Source organism: Salvia miltiorrhiza, chromosome 6 (genome assembly GCF_028751815.1).
Source record: "Salvia miltiorrhiza cultivar Shanhuang (shh) chromosome 6, IMPLAD_Smil_shh, whole genome shotgun sequence".
NCBI lineage: Eukaryota > Viridiplantae > Streptophyta > Magnoliopsida > Lamiales > Lamiaceae > Salvia > Salvia miltiorrhiza.
This window is the reverse complement of record NC_080392.1, coordinates 27812118-27834955: the sequence shown is the minus strand read 5'-3', so window position 1 is coordinate 27834955 and position 22838 is coordinate 27812118. Positions and strand designations below refer to the sequence as shown.

The following is a 22838-nucleotide window of genomic DNA, read 5'->3' as shown; positions in this document are numbered from 1 at the left end:
GACGTTGATCGGAAATTGAAGGGCTGAGGATTGAGGAGCAGTGGACCATAATGTAGTGGATATGAATATGATGAAAATGTGGGGAATACAAGTCATTTGAGAAATCAAGACAATTTTGATTGTTCTTTATAAATTGGATAATAAATTATATTTTGTCCTCTCTAATTAATCAAAATTGCAGATTGCAGTGGATTGAGAATTTAGTTATGGGGTCGGCTTTGGCTGTTCCTTATTTTTAAAATCTGTGAAAAAATTAAACTATGTTTGATTTTAGTAGAAAAAATATTAATAAAGGATAAATTGATGTGAGTTTAACTAAATATATGAGGTTACGTGATCAATTTATGGAGATGAGTTTTTGAGGTTTCTTATTCTTGAATTTACAATCAGATTTATGAATTCACAACTTAATGTTCTTAAATTCACAACTTGATTTATGAATTCACAACTTAATATTCTTGAATTCACGATTAGATCTGTGAATTCACAACTTAATTTTCTTGAATTCACGACCACATCTATGAATTCACAACTTATATAATATTCTCAAATTCACAACCAAATCTATAAATTTATAATTTAATGTTCTTGAATTCACAACAAGCTCGATGAATTTACAACTTAATATTCTTGAATTCACAACTAAAACTCGAATTCACAACCAAAATAAATTCTAATTTTAATTGTGAATTCAAACTTTATAAACTCAGATTCACAACTAATTGAATTCACAACCAAAAAATTCTGATTGTGAATTAAATTTTAGGGTTTAGGGTTTAGGGTTCACAACTAAGGTTTACGGTTTTAGTTCAGTTCAGTTGTGAATTCACAATCGTAATAATTCACAACTAGGGTTTACGGTTTCAGTTAAGTTCAGTTGTGAATTCACAATCATAATAATTCACAACTAGGATTTAGGTTTAGGATTTAGAGTTTAGGGTTTAGGGTTTCAGTTCAGTTCAATTGTGAATTTACTGATTAAGTTCATTTGTTAATTTACTGTTTCAGTTCAGTTGTGAATTCACAATCGTAATAATTCACAACTAGGGTTTAGGTTTAGGGTTTCAGTTCAGTTCAGTTGTGAATTTACTGTTTCAGTTCAGTTGTGAATTCACAATTGTAATAATTCACAACTAGGGTTTAGGGTTTAGATATGATTTAGGGTTTACGGTTGTGAATTAAATTTTCGTTGTGAATTCGACTGGTTTTGAATTCACAACTAGAAAATTCTTATTGTGAATTAAATTTAGGTTGTAAATTCACAACCAAAAAAATCTAGTTGTGAATTAAATTTTGATTGTGAATTCGACTGGTTGTGAATTCACAAACAAAAAATTCTGGTTGTGAATTCGATTGGTTGTGAATTGCGGGATTTTTTAAAGGGGTGATGTAAAGTGGACATTTTTTTAATTTTTAATGTGAAGGGCATTTTGGTAACAGTGGATATTTTTTAAGTTTTTTATTTTAGTGGACATTTTTTATTTTTACAATATGAAAGTGGCCATTTTAAAAATCCACTCTTATTTCTTCAAATAAATTTGGTTAGAAAATAATATATTTTGTTTATATTTTTAAAAATAAAATTTGGATTCAACATTGATTTTTTATGAAAATTTTTCAATTAAATTACTAAATAAATTAATACAATTTGAATCTCGCATCAACTTTCTTAAGCTTCATACGAGATGATTTTCAAAATTTAGTAATGGTCTTTTAAACTTTAAACGAGATAATGTTCATGAGTCAATTTTCTTCTTTCAAATTTCAAACGAGATGCTCGAAACTCAATTATGATATTTCAAGCTCCACATGAAATATTGCACAAAAATTTGTCAAGATTTTTCAAGTTGCATACAAGATGATGTTTAGAAGTTAGTTATGATCTTACAAACTTAAGATGATATTGATAATGGTATTTAAAGCTGCACACGAGATAATTCTCTTAACTTAGTTATGGTCATTCAAAGTTCAAATGATGTTAAAAAAATTGTTGCATAAAAGTTTATTTTTTTTATATTTTATGATCTAGACGAGATGATGCTCAAAAGTCTGGTGTTCAAACGTTAGACGTCGTCTTTCGGGCTTTAGATGATGAAATGATCCTACAAGGTTCAGACCAGATGATGCTCAGATGAAAGAAAATCTTCAATCTTATATCGACATTTTTCAAAATATTATTAAATAAAAATTTATATAAAAAAATATTTATTATTCTAATAGAAAATTAACATTTAATTGAGGAATATGGTTCAAATTAATATAATTTCAACTATATTACCTCAAATTAAATAAATTTATAAATAATTTATATATAAATAATTATTTATACAAAAATAATATCATATAATTTAAATAATAATTTAAAATAATTTTTCGTGGAATTACACACTAGCTGTGCAGAAATCCAAGGAGTTAAATGCCGACGTGGCACCACATCCATGGCTGGCAAATTCAACCATGGGTGAGCGCCGCCTTACTCTGCCAATTTTCACCCCCCAAATCCAAATCCAATCCTTCCCAAAAATCAAAATCCAAAAACCCTAACTATACATTTCAATTCTATCCATCTAAATTTAACATAAAGATCACGCCTTTGTCAATCGTCACGCGCGCGCGCACACACAGATATCTATATATATACTAGAGAAATGTTACAGTACACACACTCAATTCAGACGAAGCGCAGCGAATAATAGGAAGAAAGATTCTTCTAGATGCAATGGATTCGACGCCAGTAAATTGGGAGGCGCTGGATGCTCTCGTGATCGACTTCGCCAAGTCGGAGCGATTGATCGGTGACTCGCCGCCATCGCCGTCGCCGACTTCTCTGTCCTCCTCCTCTTACCGGTGGCGCCTCCTGATTTGCCAGATCAGGCGCTCCATTGAGTCCGGCGACATCGACTCCGCTATTGACCTCCTCCGAGGATACGCCCCCGCCGTGCTCGATGATCACCGCCTCCTCTTCCGTCTGCAGAAACAGGCACGCGCCTCAGCTTCTCTCAGCTGTGATATGATATTTGGTTGCTCTTACGTTCCGTAATTCATTTTTCAATTTTTGGAATTAGAAATTCATTGAGCTGTTAAGGAAAGGAACTGCCGGTGATCGTGATTCTGCGATCGAGTGTGCGCGAAAATCTCTTGCGCCATGTGCATTGGATGCCTACCCGGTACCTTTGATTATTTCCTCTTTTTGTCCGTGTTTAGTGAATAAATATGAACTCCTCGTTTATGCTGATGCAACCAAGTTTCATGCTCCCATACTTGAGGAGTTAGTCAGTTGCTAATTCAATTTTGTTTCTAATTGAAGGAAGCATACGAGGAATTTAAGCATGCTCTTCTTGCCTTCATTTATGACAAAGATGATCAGATGTCTCCTGTGGCTAATGAGGTACGCTAAAATACATTTTTTTTTTTTTGAGGTGAAATATATTTTCGTTATGATAATACTGCATCCTCTTATGTGACAGACCATCCTATTACTTTAGTTGATGTTTTGTTGGAGGACAGATTGATTTAAAGAATTTTTAAGAATAAATCTTCAAGTAATCTGCTTAATCAGTGTCGCAGAATGCGGCCAGGCAGCCCCAGCCTCGGCGAATATGCCAAGTTGGCCTTAAAATGTGGCAAGCTGCCTAGGCGGGCAAGGTGGGGCAGGCTCCCATTAATTTTTTTTTATTTCAAATTTAATGACCAAGACTACATTATTTTGGTCTAAAACTTGCTTTTTTAATTGGTTGAAGCCAAATACATGTTATTTTGGGATAATGCTTTGATTTTTAATTAAAATATGCCCAATTGTATATGATATTATTAACTTGTTGCGTGTCTTTCCCATTGATTTGCATATCCAGTTAAGAGAATCACTTTAAAATGTGAAAAAATAGATTACATGAATTGAATACTAAATTATTTAGATGTATGATTATTGTTTTAGGTTTCTAAGAAACCTGAAAAAAGAAAATAGAGGCAAGCATTTCGGTGCACTGCTCAGCTGGCCTAGGGCACCATGTAGCTGAACCCTGTTATAATTGGTCCCAAGTTCGGCAAATTTGTTGTATAAAGCGAATATTTATATTGTTTTTTGGCTGCATTTTTTATTTCTTTTTTTGATGATCTTATAGCTAAAGACAAGTAGCTGATGAAAGTTCTTATATTCAGGGAATTCAGAAGAAAATTAATAAACAAGTCCCTTGAGAAAAAATCAATATTTTAAAGTTCACTTTCTGATTAGTATTACATTGCCTAAGCAGCACTTAGATAAGTTAAAAAGTAGTTTCTGTCTACTTAGTGTTTGGAGAACTAATCTTTATTTGATCTACTGATCTTTATTTGATCTCGTTTGATATGACATCTGCCTGACCTTGCCTTTTCTATTGATATACTTCCACATGTGGTTTTAAGTTCAAAATAAATGCTAATTTGAATAATCCGTTATATGTTAGGAGCCTTAAACCTTGTGTCTTAATTCTTAATCTGTATAATTTTGATAATGAAGTTCCTCATCACGTCTTTGACTCAATTATCTGGTATATGTTCAAAGTTCCAACATGTTTTACAAATTGGATGCATGAATACATGATATCTGGAAAATCACCTGAATAGTACTCCCTCCGTCCCATTACAAATGTCCCACTTTCCATAATGGGATAGCCCATTGCAAATGTCCCATTCCTGTTTTGGCAATATATTCTCTCTCTATTCTTAATATTTAAATAATTTCCACCAACCCACTTTATCTACTTTTTACACATTTCTTAATTTCCGTGCCCAAAAGTAATGGGACATTTGTAACGGGACAGAGGGAGTACTATGTATTGCTTCCATATTGAAATTGGATGATAATAAGTTGTAATCTGTAGGTCAGGTCATATCATGCTTAGTTAGCATGTGTAGGTCATATGATGCAGAAGAGGGTTTGTATTTCATGGGAGATAAATAAGTACATCCTTGTTGATGACATTTTCTTCCTGACAAAGAAATCTATCACAAGCATTTGATGATGCTGTTTGGAAAAGCCTAAAAGAAAATGATGTTTGGATCATGAGTGCAAACCTAAGTAGATTCCAACATCTGAGAGTTATCTGTATGACTTATTGAGCAAATAAATGGCATTTATTTGTTTTGTATAAATGCTAATGTGCTTGTTAATTGTAATTGTTTCAGTGGTCTGAGAGAAGAAGGTTTGAGATTGCAGGGCTTCTATCTTCTATTTTACGGGCCCATTTACAAGCATACGATCCTATATTTACAATGACATTGAGATATTTGATAAGGTATGTCTTCTTTTTATAATAATGTAGGGAGGTTAACTTAATTATATGTGTTGTAATGGGATTCAAAATACAGTGCACAGTTTTGTGTAGGTGCACAAAGTTGTGCAAGCCTATCGTAGTTTGAGATTTAATGTAACTATGTTGAACTTTTGGTGACACGCAGTATACACAAAGGATTTTGCCTTCACCAAGGAGTTTCATCACCCTTAGCCAATCTTACAGAGAGGCTGCTCCTTGAGGAGCGTGACCCCCCAGCTACACCACAAGAAAGTTTGTTTGAGGCACCTCCATTTGATGAGGTGTGACACTTAGATAGTTGGTTTATCCAAATCAGAGTGCCACCTTGGCCTCTTCAGGCAGCCTGCTTTACAGAAACTCATTGCTTGCTTTAAGAATTTATCTTTTAGTTTTACTGATGTTTGGTTTCCCCACCAGGTGGACATTCAAGCCCTTGCTCATGCAGTGGAGCTTACTAGACAGGGCGCCATTGATAGCTTGAGGTTTGCCAAGGGTGATCTGCACAAGGCATTTCAGGTCAATGTCATTTGACTTAATTATTTAAGCTACAAATTGTTTACTGGATTATTTATTATAAAGTACTTCTTTAGTTGAATGAAAAACTCCATTCCTTGTGGGCAACTCGCTGTAGTGCATATAAAATACTATGATATATGTCCATTTTATTCACATTAATGTTTTTGTTAAAAAAAACTTGAAACTGATGGTGGTGACTGTAATAAAATGCTATCAACGACTTTTTACCAAGATTTTTAGCCATGTGATTTACCAGTAAATTTGAGCTTAACTTTTTGTGTGGGTCATTGTTAATGATGTAGTAAGGGAATTAATTGCAAGGCCCCTATTGGCTTGAATTCTTTGTAGCATTCCTGCATTGTCCGTTTAAGAGGTTGTCCATACGGGAGATGATACAGTAACGGCGATTTATTGCTGGAAGACTTAATAATAATGAACTGAACAGGAATCCTCAAAGAGGCCCTCCGGAATTAATCGTCCCAACAATTCCAAAAATCCTAGACATCTAACTTGTATTGTCTGAACTTCTTTAAATAAGAAAAGAGATATGAAATCCTAATGACTAAAACCTAACGGGCTTGACTCAAACAAAACCTAATTGAACTAATAGCTAATTCCAATTAATAATAAATGAAGTGGCTGGTGCTATCAATTGCCGTACCGGTCGAAACAGCCTTGTTCTCAAGGTTGGGAATAATCCTCCACAGCAGGCTGCGGCTGATAATGTTGTTGGCGTCGAACCGGTCGTCCTCAGTGTCTCCGACTAGAACATTCAAAGTTGATGGGGAACAACGATAAGACGGGCTAAATTTTAGACCACATCTAAAACATGTACTCTCCTTCAAATGATGTCGATGTTCTTCATCACTCATGGAGCGGAATGGACGAGGGCCCCGGGTAGGACTAGGGGACTGTTGCAGTTGCGAAGAGCTGTGCACCCCAGCAGGAAGCGCGACTGGCTGAGTGTATGACGGTCGAGAAGGTGAACGGGGGCGAGGTGCCTAGTAAAGTTTCCGCGCTGTGTATGGCGGTACAGTAGTCTTGGACAGTGGAGTCGTGAATCTGCGGGCGAATATGGCTCTGCAATCCTCCAAGAAAAAAACCAAGGTATTGTGCGTGCTGACCAATATTTCCGGGCCCATGAGACACCCAAGGATCAATATCTGAAGCTTGCCCTGATAGCCTTGAGCGGACCAGCGTTGGCTTGGATGCAGTTGCTGCTGCGTCGTTGCCCTACCCTTGACTGGTCTGGCTTTTCACGGGAGTTGCTGAATCGTTTCGGCGATAGCTCGGCCATCAACTGCTATGAGGCCTTGATGACTTCTAAGCAAACCGGCTCCCTTGAGGACTATATTTTGGCTTTCGAAAGTTTGATTTCCTAGTTACCGCACAATACCCTGGTTTTTTTCTTGGAGGATTGCAGAGCCATATTCGCCCGCAGATTCACGACTCCACTGTCCAGGACTACTCTACCGCCATACACATAGCGCGGAAACTTGACCAGGTAGCTCGCCCCCGTTCACCTTCTCGACCGTCATACACTCAGCCAGTCGCGCTTCCTGTTGGGGTGCGCAGCTCCTCTTCGCAACTGCAGCAGTCCCCTGTTTAGAGTCCTTTGTCCCCTAGTCCTACGCGGGGCTCTCGTCCATTCCGCTCCATGAGTGATGAGGAACATCGACGTCATTTGAAAGCGGGTACATGTTTTAAATGTGGTTTAAAATTTAGCCCGTCTCATCGTTGTTCCCCATCAACTTTGAATGTTCTAGTCGGAGACACTGAGGACGACCCGTTCGACGCCAACAACGTTATCAGGCCGCACAGGACTATTCCCAGCCTTGAGGGCAAGGGTGTTTCGACCGGTGCGGCAATTGATAGCACCGGCCACTTCATTTATTATTAATTGGAATTAGCTATTAGTTCAATTAGGTTTTGTTTGAGTCAAGCCCGTTGGGCTTTAGTCATTAGGGTTTCATATCTCTTTTCTTATTTAAAGAAGTTGAGGCAGTACAAGTTAGATGTCTAGGATTTTTGGAATTATTGGGAGACGGTTAATTCCATAGGGCCTCTTTGAGGATTCCTGTTCAGTTCATTATTATTAAGTTTTCCATCAATAAATCGCCTTCTCTATCATTGACCACCATTAGACATATAAGTTTCTTGATCTTAATCCATCACCACAGGTCTGTTAGGCTTTTCAATCTCCACCACAGATAGAAGTCTCTGTGTCTCTCATTACTCGATCTGCCATTTGCATCCTTTTGAAAACATTTTGATTTTATTCTTTAGGAAAATGAATTTTGGTTTTATTTATCTTCGTCAAATATTACATGTCAAGAAAACGCTCAGGCCTCCACATCTGCAACAAGGGCCAGATATCTTATGAATTGGAAAATTTCTGAAGTTCATTGGGGTCAAATATAATTTAGAAGTTCATGATTGCAAATCTACTAAGTAAATGAATGTTTCTCCATTTTTATGTGCAACCCTTTTATCCTGATTTCCTGAACACTGTAGTTTTTGATGAAAGTCTTATTAACCAGGTGTGAAGGGAAATTTTGCATGTCAAATTATTTTTCTAAATCCTTCCACTTCCTAGTAAGTGAGCATGTGATATCTCTCCCAGAGGGTTTACCAAGATATCTTACATTGTTCCAGTTTAAATTGCTCATTGTAAACTGAGGAAGTATTCTTCTTGCTTTGAGTTATATCATATTTGTTATTGTAATATTGTATTGGAGACTTATGAATCTTACATTTTGTTGGTTATCACAGAATGAATTATGCCGGATGAAAGTAGATATCTCAGTGATTGATGAACTTGTTCACGAGTATTGCATTTATAGGGGTATCGTGGACCCTGATCCAACAAATTCAGGTGAAATTCGTCTCTTTTAAGTTGCTTCAAAGTTGGATTTAATATTTCTGTTTGCAACTGTATTAATAATTCCATTTATTACTACTGATAAACAACAGGATTGCATGTTGCATCTGAAATGGAAACTGCTGATAAATGGGAAGCTGGCAGCAGTTTATCTGAAAATTGTTCCATTGTTACTGACAGTGATATGTCAGTGAGCAGTGCTCAGATGGAAGGTTCTCAGACTAAAATTGATCCAGTTAGCACACAAAATTCTGATATGGATGTACGGTATCCCTGTGAGGCAAACAGCCTCAGTGAAGATTGTAGTACCAGTAGAGTGTGCCAGCCTGAAGATAACAGAGCTTTTCAAAGAAACAGAAGCATCGGAACTGTGGATAGGGGCAAACGTAAAAGATGGAGGGGGAGAGATGAAAATTTTGAAGTTTCTTCTGAAGTTTTCGCTGGAAGCTGCTGCAAAGATGGGCTTGGTGCTACTGCCTTACTTGGTTGTACAAACATGGTAAGATCTCATGATTAGGTTTCTGCTTCCAAAACTTTATATTGGAACCTCTCATCACTGCTGTTGTCGTGCAGGTTCTCGAAAAGTCCATTATAAAAAATGTAAGCAGTAGGGCTGACAAGTATGAGATCATTTTGGGTATGAAGGAATTAGCTAGTGAGGGAATGGCTGCAGAGGTTGTTGAAGAAATAAGTGCTCTAGATCCAGATTTTTTTGCTCAGAACCCAACACTGCTTTTCCAACTGAAGCAGGTTTGTGTCTTTGTGCAGTTTTTTGATACTGTTATCTATCAGCTATACAAGGAGGTGTTTACGTGACTCTGCTTGGTTGCAGATTGAATTTCTTAAGCTTGTCCGACTGGGTGATCATTCTGCTGCATTGAAGGTTGCCTCTTCTCATTTGGGTCCTTTGGCTGCTAAGTATTCAGCCTTGCTTAAGCCCTTGAAAGAAACTTTGTTTGCTTTGCTCCGGTCAAGTGAAGAAGCTAGTGGCAAACATATGCCCTTAGATGCTCTTGCAACTTCCCTTCAGGTATATTGTGCTTTATAATTAATTATTTTCTTCTAATATGTGATGCCCTCCTCTTTTGCTTGTTTGTTTACATCCATTATCTGTACAGCTCGTGGTTATATCTTTTCATGCCTTTTTTATAGGCAATTAGTATACTGTTTGTGCCTTTGTATTCAATCACGATCTGGAAGCAGTGTAATACTCCCTCCATCCCAGCTTTAAGTATTCATATTTTCATTTTAGTCCGTCCCACATTTTGGTATTCATTTCTATTTTTAGTAAAAGTAGGTGGGACTCTTACTCCACTTTAACACTCTCATAAAGGTGAGACTCTTATTCCACTCACAATACACTCAAGCCACTTTATTGAAACCCGTGCAATCCTCAAATAGATACTAAAAGGTGGGACGGAGGGAGTATTAGTTAGATTTGTATTGTATGATGCTAATAGGTGTTGGGATCAGGGTTCTGAGACCTATTTGGATTGGTTTCTTGGTTGAGCATTCCCCTACCTTGGAAAAAGAACCCTAGACCAAGAAAAAGAAATGTTCTACCAACAGTTTTGACAGTTTTTGGGTTTGACTTTTCCATCACTATGCTGTACATTTTACAATGACAGATTCCTTGCAATTACCCTTGCACATGCTAATTATATAGTCCAAAAATTCTATCTATTTAATACACATAGTGTGTGTATGTATATATATTATTACTTGCATATGCTTTGGACTGATCTAAGCTGTTTGTCCCTTGGAGTGAGGTTTATTAGAAAGGAAAAGCACCAAGATAATAGTTTTTCCTTGTCGTTCTTCTTTATTATACTTAAACTATACCTAGATTGCTTACAAATATTGGGCTGGACTGGCTGTGTTAGTTTTGGTATGAAAATATCTGAAGCTCTTGGCTTACATTGCCTATTCTTATTGGTTAAACTTACGCTTCATCACCTTGTGTAAAGGTTGCAATTGGTAGGAGGTTTGGTATCGAAGAACCCCAGCTTATGAAGATCATAAGGGCCACCCTCCACACTCACAGTGAATGGTTCAAGCTTCAAATGTGTAAAGACCAATTTGAGGGCCTCTTGTGGATCAATTCTCTAAAAGAACATGGTGGTCGTTTGTTAGGAGATGCTACTTCTAAGTCGACTATTGATACGTGCACTCAAGGTTCCTCTCCTGTTACAATATCCTCCAGCAACATGAGGATGCAGGAAGATGGTAGTAGTTCTAACCAGATGTCATCCAGTGATATCGGATGTGATGAAAATGCAATACTGAAAGTGATGGTGAGTTCTCGCCTACCTATGTTTGAAAGTCTCTTTTAACACAAGAGACTTGTATATTACTTGTTATACACTATATATATGTTCTATTAATCGTCTAATTTCTTGTTAGTCGTTCCCTTACCTGCTGCATTCTTCATTGAGAAGAAAAAGTATCCTCACCCACAAGTAGACAAATGGACTCAACAGACGATCTTGTGTTGCACTATGTGGAATCCAAACAGTTATTTACGTGTGTTATTGTTTCAGGAATTTCTTGCTCTGCCCAGAGGAGATGCGATTCATCTACTTGCCCAGTATAATGGAAATGCAGAAACAGTGATCCAGCAAATATTTGCATAGCTGAAAGTTGTACGTTTACACCCAAAAATAGTCCATTGTTATTTAATTGGACTATTTACACATCTGTTGCGATTGTGTAATTATTCCTCTACGCAGATATTAGGGAAAGGACTCTTGGTTTGATATTGTAAATAGATGTATGTTGGTTTGATTTATTTATTTATAGGAATAATGGGGTATTCTTTATTCGTTGTATAGGCGTCACCCTGGCTCAGTTGGATTTGGCTACAGATATGGTGAAGTTCTACCATAGTGAGAGTACGAGAGACCAATGTATTTGTACGCTACAAAAATGACGATTTATAAATGTTTTGATACGCCTTTAGCAATTAACTATGGTTTATTTCATTCAGTTTGATATATAATTATTTTTTATTATTTAATTTCACTTTTATTAGTTAATAATTCAAACTCCCTTCGTTCTCATAAAACGTATTTAATTTGTCATTTTTGTCCGTCCTCAAAAAATGTATCAAATTTGTCATTTTTAGTAAGTTTTCTACTTATAATAAAGTCGGACTCTTACTCTACTTGCAACACATTTAATCACTTTATTAAAATCCGGGTCATTTAAAAGTTGATACATTTTATAAGGACGGAGGGAGTATTACCATCTCTAAATTTTGAAAATTAAAAATGTGGTAATATTAGTACTACTTTTATTGGGACGGAGGGAGTACTACTTTCAAATCTTTGTTAAATATTCTCTCCGTCCCAGCTTTTTGTATCCACTTTTAGTTGCTTTTTGTATCCAATTTTAGTTGTACAACTAAAAGTGGATACAAAAAGCTGGGACGGAGAGAATATTTAACAAAGATTTGAAAGTAGTACTCCCTCCGTCCCAATAAAAGTGGCCACATTTCCTTTTTGAGTGTCCCATTAAAAGTGGCTACTTTCTAAAAATGGCAAAAGTTTACTTTAATTAAGTCAACAATTACTCACTAATTTGGTCAACAATTGTAGGTCACTTTCTAAAAATGCCAAAATTACTCACTAATTTGGTCAACAATTGTTGGCTACTTTCTAAAAATTACTCACTAATTTTGGTGGGTCATACTCAATTAAAACATAACAATCCCCTTCTTAATCTCCGTGCCCAAAAAAAAGTGGCCACTTTTATTGGGACGGAGGGAGTAATAGAATTGCAACTTAACCGAAACGTCACGTGACACGTCACGCATCGCCTTTTGAAATGACGAAATCAGAGCAAACCAGTATATCCATAAAGATATATTATTACCATATCGTATGTAAACCAAGCAGAAAGAATACGTGATATTGTTCATGTCTTGACGGAAATATACATCAGCGAAGGAAAACCCATTTGCTTTTGATCTTCCACCACTTTGGATAACAAAGAAAGAAAAAAGAGTGGCTCTGGAATTCTCTTTGATCCAGTTTACAAGCCTAAACAACAATAATCCATCTCTGCACTACCTAATGAAACGATTAGTTACAAACCTTATTGCTCTCCATCCATGGTTTCATCTGTTTCTTATGCGGCCCACACAAATCAGCACCGCCCCCGCTGCAGCATCCCCGCTTCTTCTTCACCACAACTCCAAACAGTTTCATGCACTTATCATTTTCGTCATTATCTTCGTCATCGCCACAGTCAGCATTCCCGTAGCCGGCCCCGAGGTTCATAATGTGGCTGATCTCATCGGGTGCCACCTTCACGCACTGCGTCAGGAAAGCAATCAGCTCATCGCACTGTTTCTTGGTCTGCGCTAGTTCATAGCTGAGCATTTGATTGTCTTTACGCAGCTTCTCGTTCTCGCCGGATAAGTCCGCAAGCTGGGCGGTCGCCTGAGTCTCCAGCGAGCTGGGGTTCTTGGAGTCCGGAGATGAGGTCGAGCTTGAGCCCAAGTCTTCGCCGGAGGTTGCCGGCGAAGCTAGATTGTCACCGGCCCCAGCCCCGGCTCTCCCGTTGGCCGGATTCTGCGTAGTTGTTGCAGTTTTCCGACGGCGAATTTGAACGAGGAGCTCTTTCTGCCCTCGCTTGAAGTTTTCGTTAGCAAATTCCCATTTGTCTGGAACGGTTTTTCGGAAACCCTGAGCACACATCTACTCAGAATACTAGGTATAATAAAATAAGGGTGGAGAATTTTTCCAACCAATTTTGATGAGCTATATGTTAAAAATACCTACTTTGATAAAAACATGTGGAATTTACCCATTTTTGTCGCCACAATTGTTGAGTGTCAAAAAGTTGAATTGTTTGATGGGATAATTAAATTATCCGAATTATCCTGCCGCCTATGTCCGATAACGGAATAATCCAATCCGACATTATTCCATCGACAGGATGATGCAATTATCAACAGATAATTCGGAAAATTTTCTTACCGTCAATAATTACGGTCAACAAAAGGTGGTAGATTCTAGAATATATTTTTATCAAAATAATCAAAATAGATATATTTATGTACATAAAATAATGCTTAGTAGCCTTCGATTATGGCTGTCTGTTTATCAGAAATGATAATAAATGCTAAATGTAATTAAATGACTGCTGAGGTTATGCTACTTGGCACATTATCTATTAATTAAAATCTGACCAACTTGGTTAAGAAAACCGATATTGTCAATATCTAAAAGTTTATTCTACTGTGTGACTAGGTCAAACAACCTCATAAACAGGTCTACGTTAGGTGCAACACTTTCCCAAGGAATAAATGCAAATTCTAGAAACCAGCATCTACTTCATCACAACAAGTACGCATGTGCTTTTATTAATGGATTTAGAATATACTATTACCATGTCTAGTCGAAAATTGATCTTATTTTGCTTACAATTCACAAATCGACTTTATTTTGCTAACAATTCACAGCTACAAAGCTTCTTAATTGTGATTTGACCATATTTTTACTACAATTCACAACATGAATCCTCTTTGCCGTGCATTAAAGGCGAAACAGCAAAACAAAAAAACTTTTTTATTTTGTTTTGTACTACCTATTTTTATCTTTATAATATGAAAACAACTATTTTGATAATATTAACTCTTATTCTAGTCACCAATTCAATTCAAAAGAAAAAAGGATTATTCTAGTCCGAGCGCCAAATAGAAGACTGTTGCAATATTAACCACCTCTTTTGACGACTATAAATTATGGTAGAGGCACATCAAGATTAAATTGACAACCACTAAATAAATGGACCCGACTTCACAGCGTAAAGCCGACTTTTTAGATCCTAAAAAATAGCGCTTTTTTACTTTCTGCAGCAGCCTTATGAGAAAAATAAGATAGATTCAGGGGAAGAAATTGTTGAACAACCCACCAAACAAATTGATCTCTTCTAATGCCAAAAGATTGTTATATTCAAATATATATTCTTATTAATACTATTGCAAGTTTATAGCAAGAAGTTATTTTGAATAACTTCTGGGAAATTGGGTAACGTAACATGTTGAAACAGGTTGGAGATTGATATCCTGCCTACTTCCCCACCTAAAACGTTTAACTCTCACATCCATCTCCATTTTCTCCCTTGTTTTTTGAACCTAAAGTCCAAATCTAGAAATGCAATGGCCCCCATTTGAAAACCTCTCCCTCTTATTCCGGTTATGGACGTTTTGTCTAATCGGATTAGAGGATGTATGGCTTAACTTATAAGCTTTTTACAATGATTTACAAATTGTTAAAAAATTTATACGCTCTTGAAAAATATTTTACAAAATTAACTTATAACAACTTCTGAATTGTGAAAATAAAATCCTCATACCTAACTTATTTAATCTTATGAGCAACATTCCATCCTAACTGAAATTTTCTAGCATTTAGCATTTATTTCATTTCTCTAAAATATACTTTTCAAATTTCATCTCCCTTTCCAATTTTTTCTCGTTAACTAAAATTCAATTCTCTAGCATTTACTACATTTTCTGAGGGGTGCTCTGCAGTTTATCTAAGAATAAGAAAATAAGTACATGATTTTCAATTAAACTAACTAAATTCCAATTGTGTGGCCCCCAAATACTGAAGTCATTTTTTGGTAGTAAGATAAAAGATTATCACATAGTAATTTTTTTTGTTCCACAAAAGTGTTCATTGGTGCAAAAAGAAATGCAGAGCATCTTTATAGTTATGATCTTATTCGCAGTAGCCTTAACCCAATCATCTCTCTACTTGTATGGGTGTGTAACATAAATCATAGTATTAAGCGGTTGAGAAACAGAAAAACAAGTAAAAACTGAAACCAGCGAGAAAAACAAAATGTAGAAAAAAGAAAAAAAAAAAAAACTTACATAGGTATTAAGCTGACGAACGAAGCTGGAGAAATTGTTGTGCTTGAAATAATTCGGTAATAAATCCTTGGCGAATTCCGCGGTTTTCCAAACCACGAACGCCGTGCCAGCCTCGTTCCACGAGATGACGTCGTCGCTGGCCGGATCGTCCACCAAATTATATGTCTTCGTCAGAAACGGCGCCGGAACTGACCGCTGCGCCATTTTCCTCACCAATCCCCAATCCAATACTCTTCCCCCAATATTATTAAATTAAAAAAGAAAAACTAAGTCTCGTCGAGTAATTGTATATTAATTCGAGAAAAAAGATCCAAAATCAAAATCAAAAACAAGAGATCAGCAACTAAAGAGCAACAAAGCGGTGAGGAATTCCCAGCCCCAGCAGTAAAAACCGAACAGGAAAACGCGAGAGTGGACGACGTCGTACTTTGCGAACTCAGCAACTTCCATTTGCCTTCTCATATTCTTCAATCCCGAGATCGATCATACCTTCTTTGAAGAAACTCAGTAAATTATTCTTTCGAAATTCTGAATTTTTGGGGGATTTTTAATCCAGAGGCGTGTTATTGTGGGGAATTTAAATGAATAGTGGGAGGCAAAGAAAATATGATATATATATATACACACATAAGTGGGGCGGTATAAAGAAAGTGAGGAAGAGTTCTAGAAACTTTGAGAAACATGGGGCCCGCTTTAGTATTTCCCTTTCAAACTTTTGGAACGCAAGAAACGGCCGCTGTACTAGAGGGGAAAATTCAAATAGGATTCTCGGTAGGGGTGAGCATCGGTTCGGTTCGGTGCAAAACCGAATCAAAAACTCAAAATCGAAAACCGAACCGACGGTGAAAATTGAAATCGAACCGCACCAATAGGGGGCTCGGAACCGAACCGAAACCGAACCGGTAAAATCGTCGGTTTTGGTTCAGTGCACCGAACCGAAATGTGCAGTTTTATTTTTTTGCTTTTTTTCGAAATTACCTATTAAAAATGGTAAAAAAATGCACAAATTTCAAATGTCAAATCCCCAATGATAATACCAACATCACAAAAACACAAATTCTAATGTCAAAGTTTAACAAATAGCAACATAAACAAGTCTTAGCTCCAAAAAAACAAAAACATAACAAGTCAAGAACATGTCTTCCATTCTTCTTCCTTCAAACTTTCTTTTGCTTGAAACCTTCAAGTCAAGAAAATTGTGCAGATCGAATCTGAAGCTGGTAAGGAATAAAAAACATAAACACGAATAATGTTGCCCAAATACCAGTTCATTTATACTGATTCTACAGCGATAATATAACTCTCTCAACCTAGCTTCTGACACATAAATACATAATAAGTAAATTAAACAGTTCATTTAAATCTCGATGTATCGCACCACAACTCACAAATATATCATTAGTACATGAGTTTGAAAAACCAAATCTTAACCACGATGAAATGATCTCATATAAAATTTTATGATTATGATGCTTAAATATTAAATACTAAAAGATAATAAACATAATCACAAATTGCCCAACATGCCAAAATAAACTGTTAACTAATGGCGCTGACCCCACCATCCCTTCCCCCAGCCGCAAGTTAATAAGGAAATTAAGTTATTGTTTACTGCAAATAATTTAAATGGCAATGGATCTAAAATAACTAGATTTACATTGAAGAATTTCCAAAGAAGGCGCGAGGCCAAAGAAGGCGCTGAGGATCTAAAAACAAAAATCAAACTTCTAGAACACCCAAATAGCCTACCACCTTACCTTTTGTTGGAAACGGCTGCTGCTGAGGAGTCGCTGGACGGAGGCGCCGAGGCCAAAGAAGGCGCTGAGGAGTCGCCGGACGGACGGGGGCTGGACTGTCGCGCCTGGGCAGGGGTCAGGGGACGAGGACGGCAGTCGGCAGCAGGGGACGAGGACGCCTACACACGCGCCGACGATCACCGGACTGCCGGAGACGGAGGGGCCGGATGGAAGATCTGGGAGGGAGTGGCGCGCAGAGAGACAGAGTGGAATGGGAGGGAGCGGCACGCAGAGAATGGAAGACTTAGGGTTTCTTAGTTTAGGTTAAAACTAAAATTAAATATATTATAAAATATAAATATTTAATAAAATATTAATATTAGTCGGTTCGGTTCGGTGCAAAACCGAACCAAAACTACAGAACCGAAATCGAACCGAATTTTTTCGGTTTTTGAATTTTGGAACCGAACCGAACCGACCACCAATAGAATTGGCACCGAACCGCACCAATACGGTTCGGTTCGGTTCGGTTTTGACTATCGGTTCGGTTTCTGCTCACCCCTAATTCTCGGTCCCAAAATATAACGTGTACACTTGTACCACTCTTTATTTTTTTATATTTTTAAATCATTTTTATTTAATTTTAATTTATTATGCTTTTATATAATATAAAGATAATTAACAAGGATTCACTCAACCATTTAAAGTTTTTAATTATTTTTTTATATTTATTTGAATTAATAATAGATTATTTGGGTTCATTAATTCAAAGTTAGTGTATATAATTTTTAAAATTTTAATTTTTCAATGATAAATACTAATTAGAGTTTATAATATAATAATATTTTTTAATTTTATAAAACAAAGCAATGAAGAGTGGTACACGTGGTACACACAATAGTTTGGGACAGAGGATCCCATCTGAGAAAAATTATGCATTTATGCTAGTCTTCGTTCGTCATAAGTATGTATAATTAACAATAACTCGAATTTTTAAAAAATTATTTAAAATATTAATAATGAGAAAGAATTTCACATTAATAATATTATTAAATAAATTATAAATAAATAATATTATAAATTACAAAGATAAAATTATGAAAATTATGAAAATTATATACTCCCTTCACCCCATAAAAACATGCATAGCATAGGACTACACTAATTGTAATAAAATCCTATAAAATGTAGTGTGAGTGGAGAAATGATCTTACATTGATTGTGATGCTTAGTTAAACAACTATTACGTTTTTTTAAAATTACAAGAGAGTATCTAAGAAGTATATATGGCCTTTTGGCTAAGATCAAGTGTGGAAGAATTATTATTATAAATAATGTATGCATGTTTTTGTGGGACGAATGGAAAAAGAAAATTATGCACATTTTTATAGGACGAAGGGAGTATGAGGTAGTGTTCGAAAATAGATTGTGCACAAATTTGGGGGATATATCAAAAATAAAAGATATACATATATATGGGGGATAAATGAAGTAGAAGTGCAAATTTGGGGGATATACCAAAAATGAAAGATAAGCATATCTTTCATATATTCCCTCCGTCCCACAAATAGCTTCCTCTTTGGGGACGGCACAGATTTTAAGGAAAAATTGTAAAGTGTATTAATAGTGGGAAAAAAGTGTTATAATTATTATTGGAAGTTGTGAAAAAGTGTTATAATTAGTATTGGGAGTGGTGAAAACTGAAAAGTAACAATAAATAAAATAGGGTTAATTGCCCATAAAATACTGAACTTTCGTCCAATTCTGATTTTGCACACAAACTTTAAAATGTAGCGTGAAAATTACTAAACTTTAGATTTTGTCTAATTTTGCTACTAATCCAAATTCCGGTCAAATACCAAGCTAATATGGCGTGCCAATATTTAACGTGACGTATCTATTGTTAATTTCTATTAATATAAAAAGCACACAAAGTAAATAACCCAAATTGTCAATAACTTAATATCAAATCAAATAATAGTGTTTTTTTAATTCTCAAGTTTAAATCAATTTTTTTTCTAGTTCACTATTACACAACTGATTACTCCAATTCTATTTAATATATAAAATAGAAGTCATTCAAATAGTATAAATATATATAGTTTATAAAAAAAAATCTTTAGATAATGAAAATTTAATAAACTGTATTACTTAGTTAAATAATTTTTTTATATATTAAGTTATTGATAATTAAAATGTTCTTTGGATGACACACCTAAATTGGAAGAATCCCCTTACTATTATCGAATTTATTCAATTAATTAATTCAACTAAAAAAACAATATTATTTGATTTGATATATTAAATTATTGACAATTTGAGTTATTTGCTTTGTGTTCTTTTTTTATTGATAAGAAATTGAACAAAAAATATTACTTTGTCAACTAATTGTCACGCAAGAATAAATACGCAACGTCAAAATTGGCACACCATATTATATATTTGCTTGGTATTTGGTCGGAATTTGGATTAGTAGAAAAATCAGATAAAATCACAAGTTTAGTAATTATCACGCCACAGTTCAAAGTTTGTGTGCAAAACCAGAATTGGATGAGAGTTCAGTATTTTATGGGCAATTAACCCAATAAAATATTATTAGTGGTGAGATAGTTGTCCAAAAATGGAAAGAAAAAAAGAAAGTTATTTGGGGGACATCCCAAAAAAGAAAAAGAGGAAGTTATTTATGGGACGGAAGAAGTATATATGGGGGACGGATGAAGTATTAATTAAATATGGCTTTAAAAAAAATATATCTAAAAAAACCCTTGAAAGCACAGAAAAAGCAGACTAAGGGTCGAGCCTCATTAAAACCTTCATGGAAAAAACTCGGGAGGGAAAACCTCTACGAAGAAAAAAGAGTACTCGTCTACAAGACCCAAAACAAAAGCAAAAAAGGGGCGGAAGAGCGGAAAGGACGGCCTTAGAAACTCTGGCCTAACCATTGTCTCTAGGCCATCCCGGCTCAACCAACCCAACACAAAAACGGGCAGCAATAAGCTGCCAGGAAGAGCACCGACCAAGACGCCACAACGCCAACAAACTGAAGGATTGTATACAGAAAGCAAGACTTTATGCTTGTATACATTGATTCCTTAGTTCACTGTGATTCTTCTATCTGTAATATTGTTATTGCATAATCCTATAATAGTCCAATTTATCTCATACTATAGATTATATGGTGTGTTGTAGATCACAGAAGATCATATAATTGAAAAAGGTTTAGATATAAATTGAGTTCACAATCGAGGCAACTATGCACACGTTGGTTGTTAGATTGTAGCATAAATTGATAAATAGTTTGTCTTGGCTATTTATTTATTTATGCTAGTACATTCGTGTATTGAACGGGATCACAGTGATATGAATTTTTATATTGTGGCTAATTAAGAATCAAGATCTCAGCGACTTAAATAGTCTTAACCTTAGTTGGATTAATCGGTGTGAATAATATATTGACTATTGCTTTGATTTATTATGGGTGAGAGTTCTCTTGAAGCTCAATATACTCGATACTTTGGGTGATAGCAATTATTATTTGACATGCGATTATATTGCAATAAGGATCCGTGTCTTGCTAATGACAGAATGATAATATCCTCTCGAGGAACTTAATAAATTTATCGTATTAAACCCTGCAGGTGGAATTAGTTCCGATACGATAATAAGTTTGATCGTAAGAGGAATTAATTAATTAATGGATATTGGATAAGTTTGATTAATAAGTTTGATCGTAAGAGGAATTAATTAATTAATAAGTTTGATCGTAAGATGTCATTTATAATTAAACCATATACTATTAATCGAGACATAGGCAACGTTCCCTCTATCGGATCCTACTGTGGAATACAACGAAGTGTAGACTGCTTCTTGTCTCTGCTTAAGGATTATGCTAAGCCTGCTCGAGTTCTTATGGCTCTTGGAGTCTTGGTTCTAAGTATAGTGGCAATATATTAATGCACAAATCATACTATTTCTGCAAAATGCTATAAACCATATATACACAAGTGTGTCGTTTGCTATGTCCATTTGCACAATACTCAACTCTATACTTTCTGAACTTCTATACTCAACTCTATGCTAGTACCTTCGTGTATTGAACGGGATCACGGTGATATGAATTCTTATATTCTGACTAATTAAGAATCAAGATCTCAGCGACTTAAATAGTCTTAACCTTAGTTGGATTAATCGGTGTGAATAATATATTGACTATTGCTTTGATTTATCATGGGTGAGAGTTCTCTTGAAGCTCAATATACTCGATACTTTGGGTGATAGCAATTATTATTTGACATGCGATTATATTGCAATAAGGATCCGTGTCTTGCTAATGACAGGATGATAATATCCTCTCGAGGAACTTAATAAGTTTATCGTATTAAACCCTGCAGGTGAAATTAGTTCCGATACGATAATAAGTTTGATTGTAAGAGGAATTAATTAATTAATGGATATTGGATAAGTTTGATTAATTAATAAGTTTGATCGTAAGATGTCATTTATAATTAAACGACTGATTAATTAATTAATTGATCGTAAGAGGAATTAATTAATTAATAGATATTGGATATCTTAAACACGGAGATTAATTAAGTCTAATAATAGCCCCGACTCACCTAAAAGAATAAAGAGGTAATTCGGTATTAATTTTCATATAGTCGTTTAATTGGCCTTCCATTTTTTGTAATAAATTTAAACTGAAAAGAAAGATGAAGATGGAAGAATTGGAGAAGAATGTATTGTTGGATGTAGAAAATGAATTACAAAAAGTGGTATATATAGAGAGTGAAGAGAATGAATAAACGAATAAAGAAAAAAAGGAAACAGTCGTTGAATGCAATGGTCGATTTAATATATATATATAGGGGGCCGCTCCAATGAGACCCCTTAATTTTAGTGAGATCTAGGGCACGATCTGGTGCGTTTATTTTTTTAATCCTATGGCTAGATTTTTTTTTATTTTAATTATTATTCATTTAAGAAAAGGTTAAATTTGTAAATAGCTAATTAGTAGTAACCGATTTTTATGTACCTTGATATCTTTGTGATTATTTTATTTGTGGTATATCTAATTAGAATCATATCTTTCTCAATTTTGTTATAATTCCATCTCTTTCATATCTATTTCTTTTCGTTACTTATCTATTACACATTCTGAAAATTTTATTATGGTGATGCCCCCCTAATTATATTTGCTTTTTGTTGATTCCAGCTTATTCAATATGTCGTTTTTTGCTTTCCCTTTTTTTTTGCATTCTTTTATGCAATTATGTATGTCTTGTTTTTACGAATCTCACATCGTTTTTTTGGTTTTTTTGCCCTTTCTTTTCTTCATCATGAATTTTGTCTTCAATATGTTATTTTGCTTTTTTTCTTTTTTTCCAGCCATTTTCTTCTCCACGAATCTGACATAGCTAAATTGTTATGTATAATGACTTTGAAATATGATTTTGCTCACCGAATACAATATACATCTGTAATGAACAAAGTCACTATTTCAATGAATAAGGTAAGAAACAATTCATTTC

The 22838-nt window shown here is 35.3% G+C and overlaps 2 protein-coding genes across 2 annotated transcripts; one reads left to right on the top strand and one right to left on the bottom strand.

Moving 5' to 3' along the window:
* Nucleotides 1-2434: 2434 nt before the first annotated feature.
* Nucleotides 2435-11654, top strand: LOC130988978 (uncharacterized). The gene is made up of 12 exons (XM_057912967.1): nucleotides 2435-2980; nucleotides 3066-3167; nucleotides 3308-3388; nucleotides 5164-5273; nucleotides 5437-5572; nucleotides 5709-5807; nucleotides 8580-8682; nucleotides 8781-9187; nucleotides 9262-9438; nucleotides 9521-9718; nucleotides 10656-10982; nucleotides 11229-11654. The coding sequence occupies exons 1-12, from the start codon at nucleotides 2720-2722 to the stop codon at nucleotides 11319-11321; spliced, it is 2094 nt and encodes a 697-aa protein (XP_057768950.1). The 5' UTR covers nucleotides 2435-2719; the 3' UTR covers nucleotides 11322-11654.
* Nucleotides 11655-12538: 884 nt separating this feature from the next.
* LOC130988987 (heat shock factor protein HSF24) lies at nucleotides 12539-16243 on the bottom strand. Its single transcript, XM_057912977.1, has 2 exons — nucleotides 15575-16243; nucleotides 12539-13376 (listed from the first exon to the last, which is right to left on the bottom strand). The coding sequence occupies exons 1-2, from the start codon at nucleotides 15776-15778 to the stop codon at nucleotides 12771-12773; spliced, it is 810 nt and encodes a 269-aa protein (XP_057768960.1). The 5' UTR covers nucleotides 15779-16243; the 3' UTR covers nucleotides 12539-12770.
* Nucleotides 16244-22838: the final 6595 nt, after the last annotated feature.

Coding starts and splice junctions, on each gene's coding strand:
- LOC130988978 (XM_057912967.1), top strand. CDS start 2,720: ATGGATTCGACGCCAGTAAATTGGGAGGCGCTGGATGCTCTCGTGATC. Junction 5,808..8,579: donor ATCTGCACAAGGCATTTCAG/GTCAATGTCATT, acceptor TGGTTATCACAG/AATGAATTATGCCGGATGAA. Junction 8,683..8,780: donor CCCTGATCCAACAAATTCAG/GTGAAATTCGTC, acceptor GATAAACAACAG/GATTGCATGTTGCATCTGAA.
- LOC130988987 (XM_057912977.1), bottom strand. CDS start 15,778: ATGGCGCAGCGGTCAGTTCCGGCGCCGTTTCTGACGAAGACATATAAT. Junction 13,377..15,574: donor TTCGTCAGCTTAATACCTAT/GTAAGTTTTTTT, acceptor ATGTGTGCTCAG/GGTTTCCGAAAAACCGTTCC.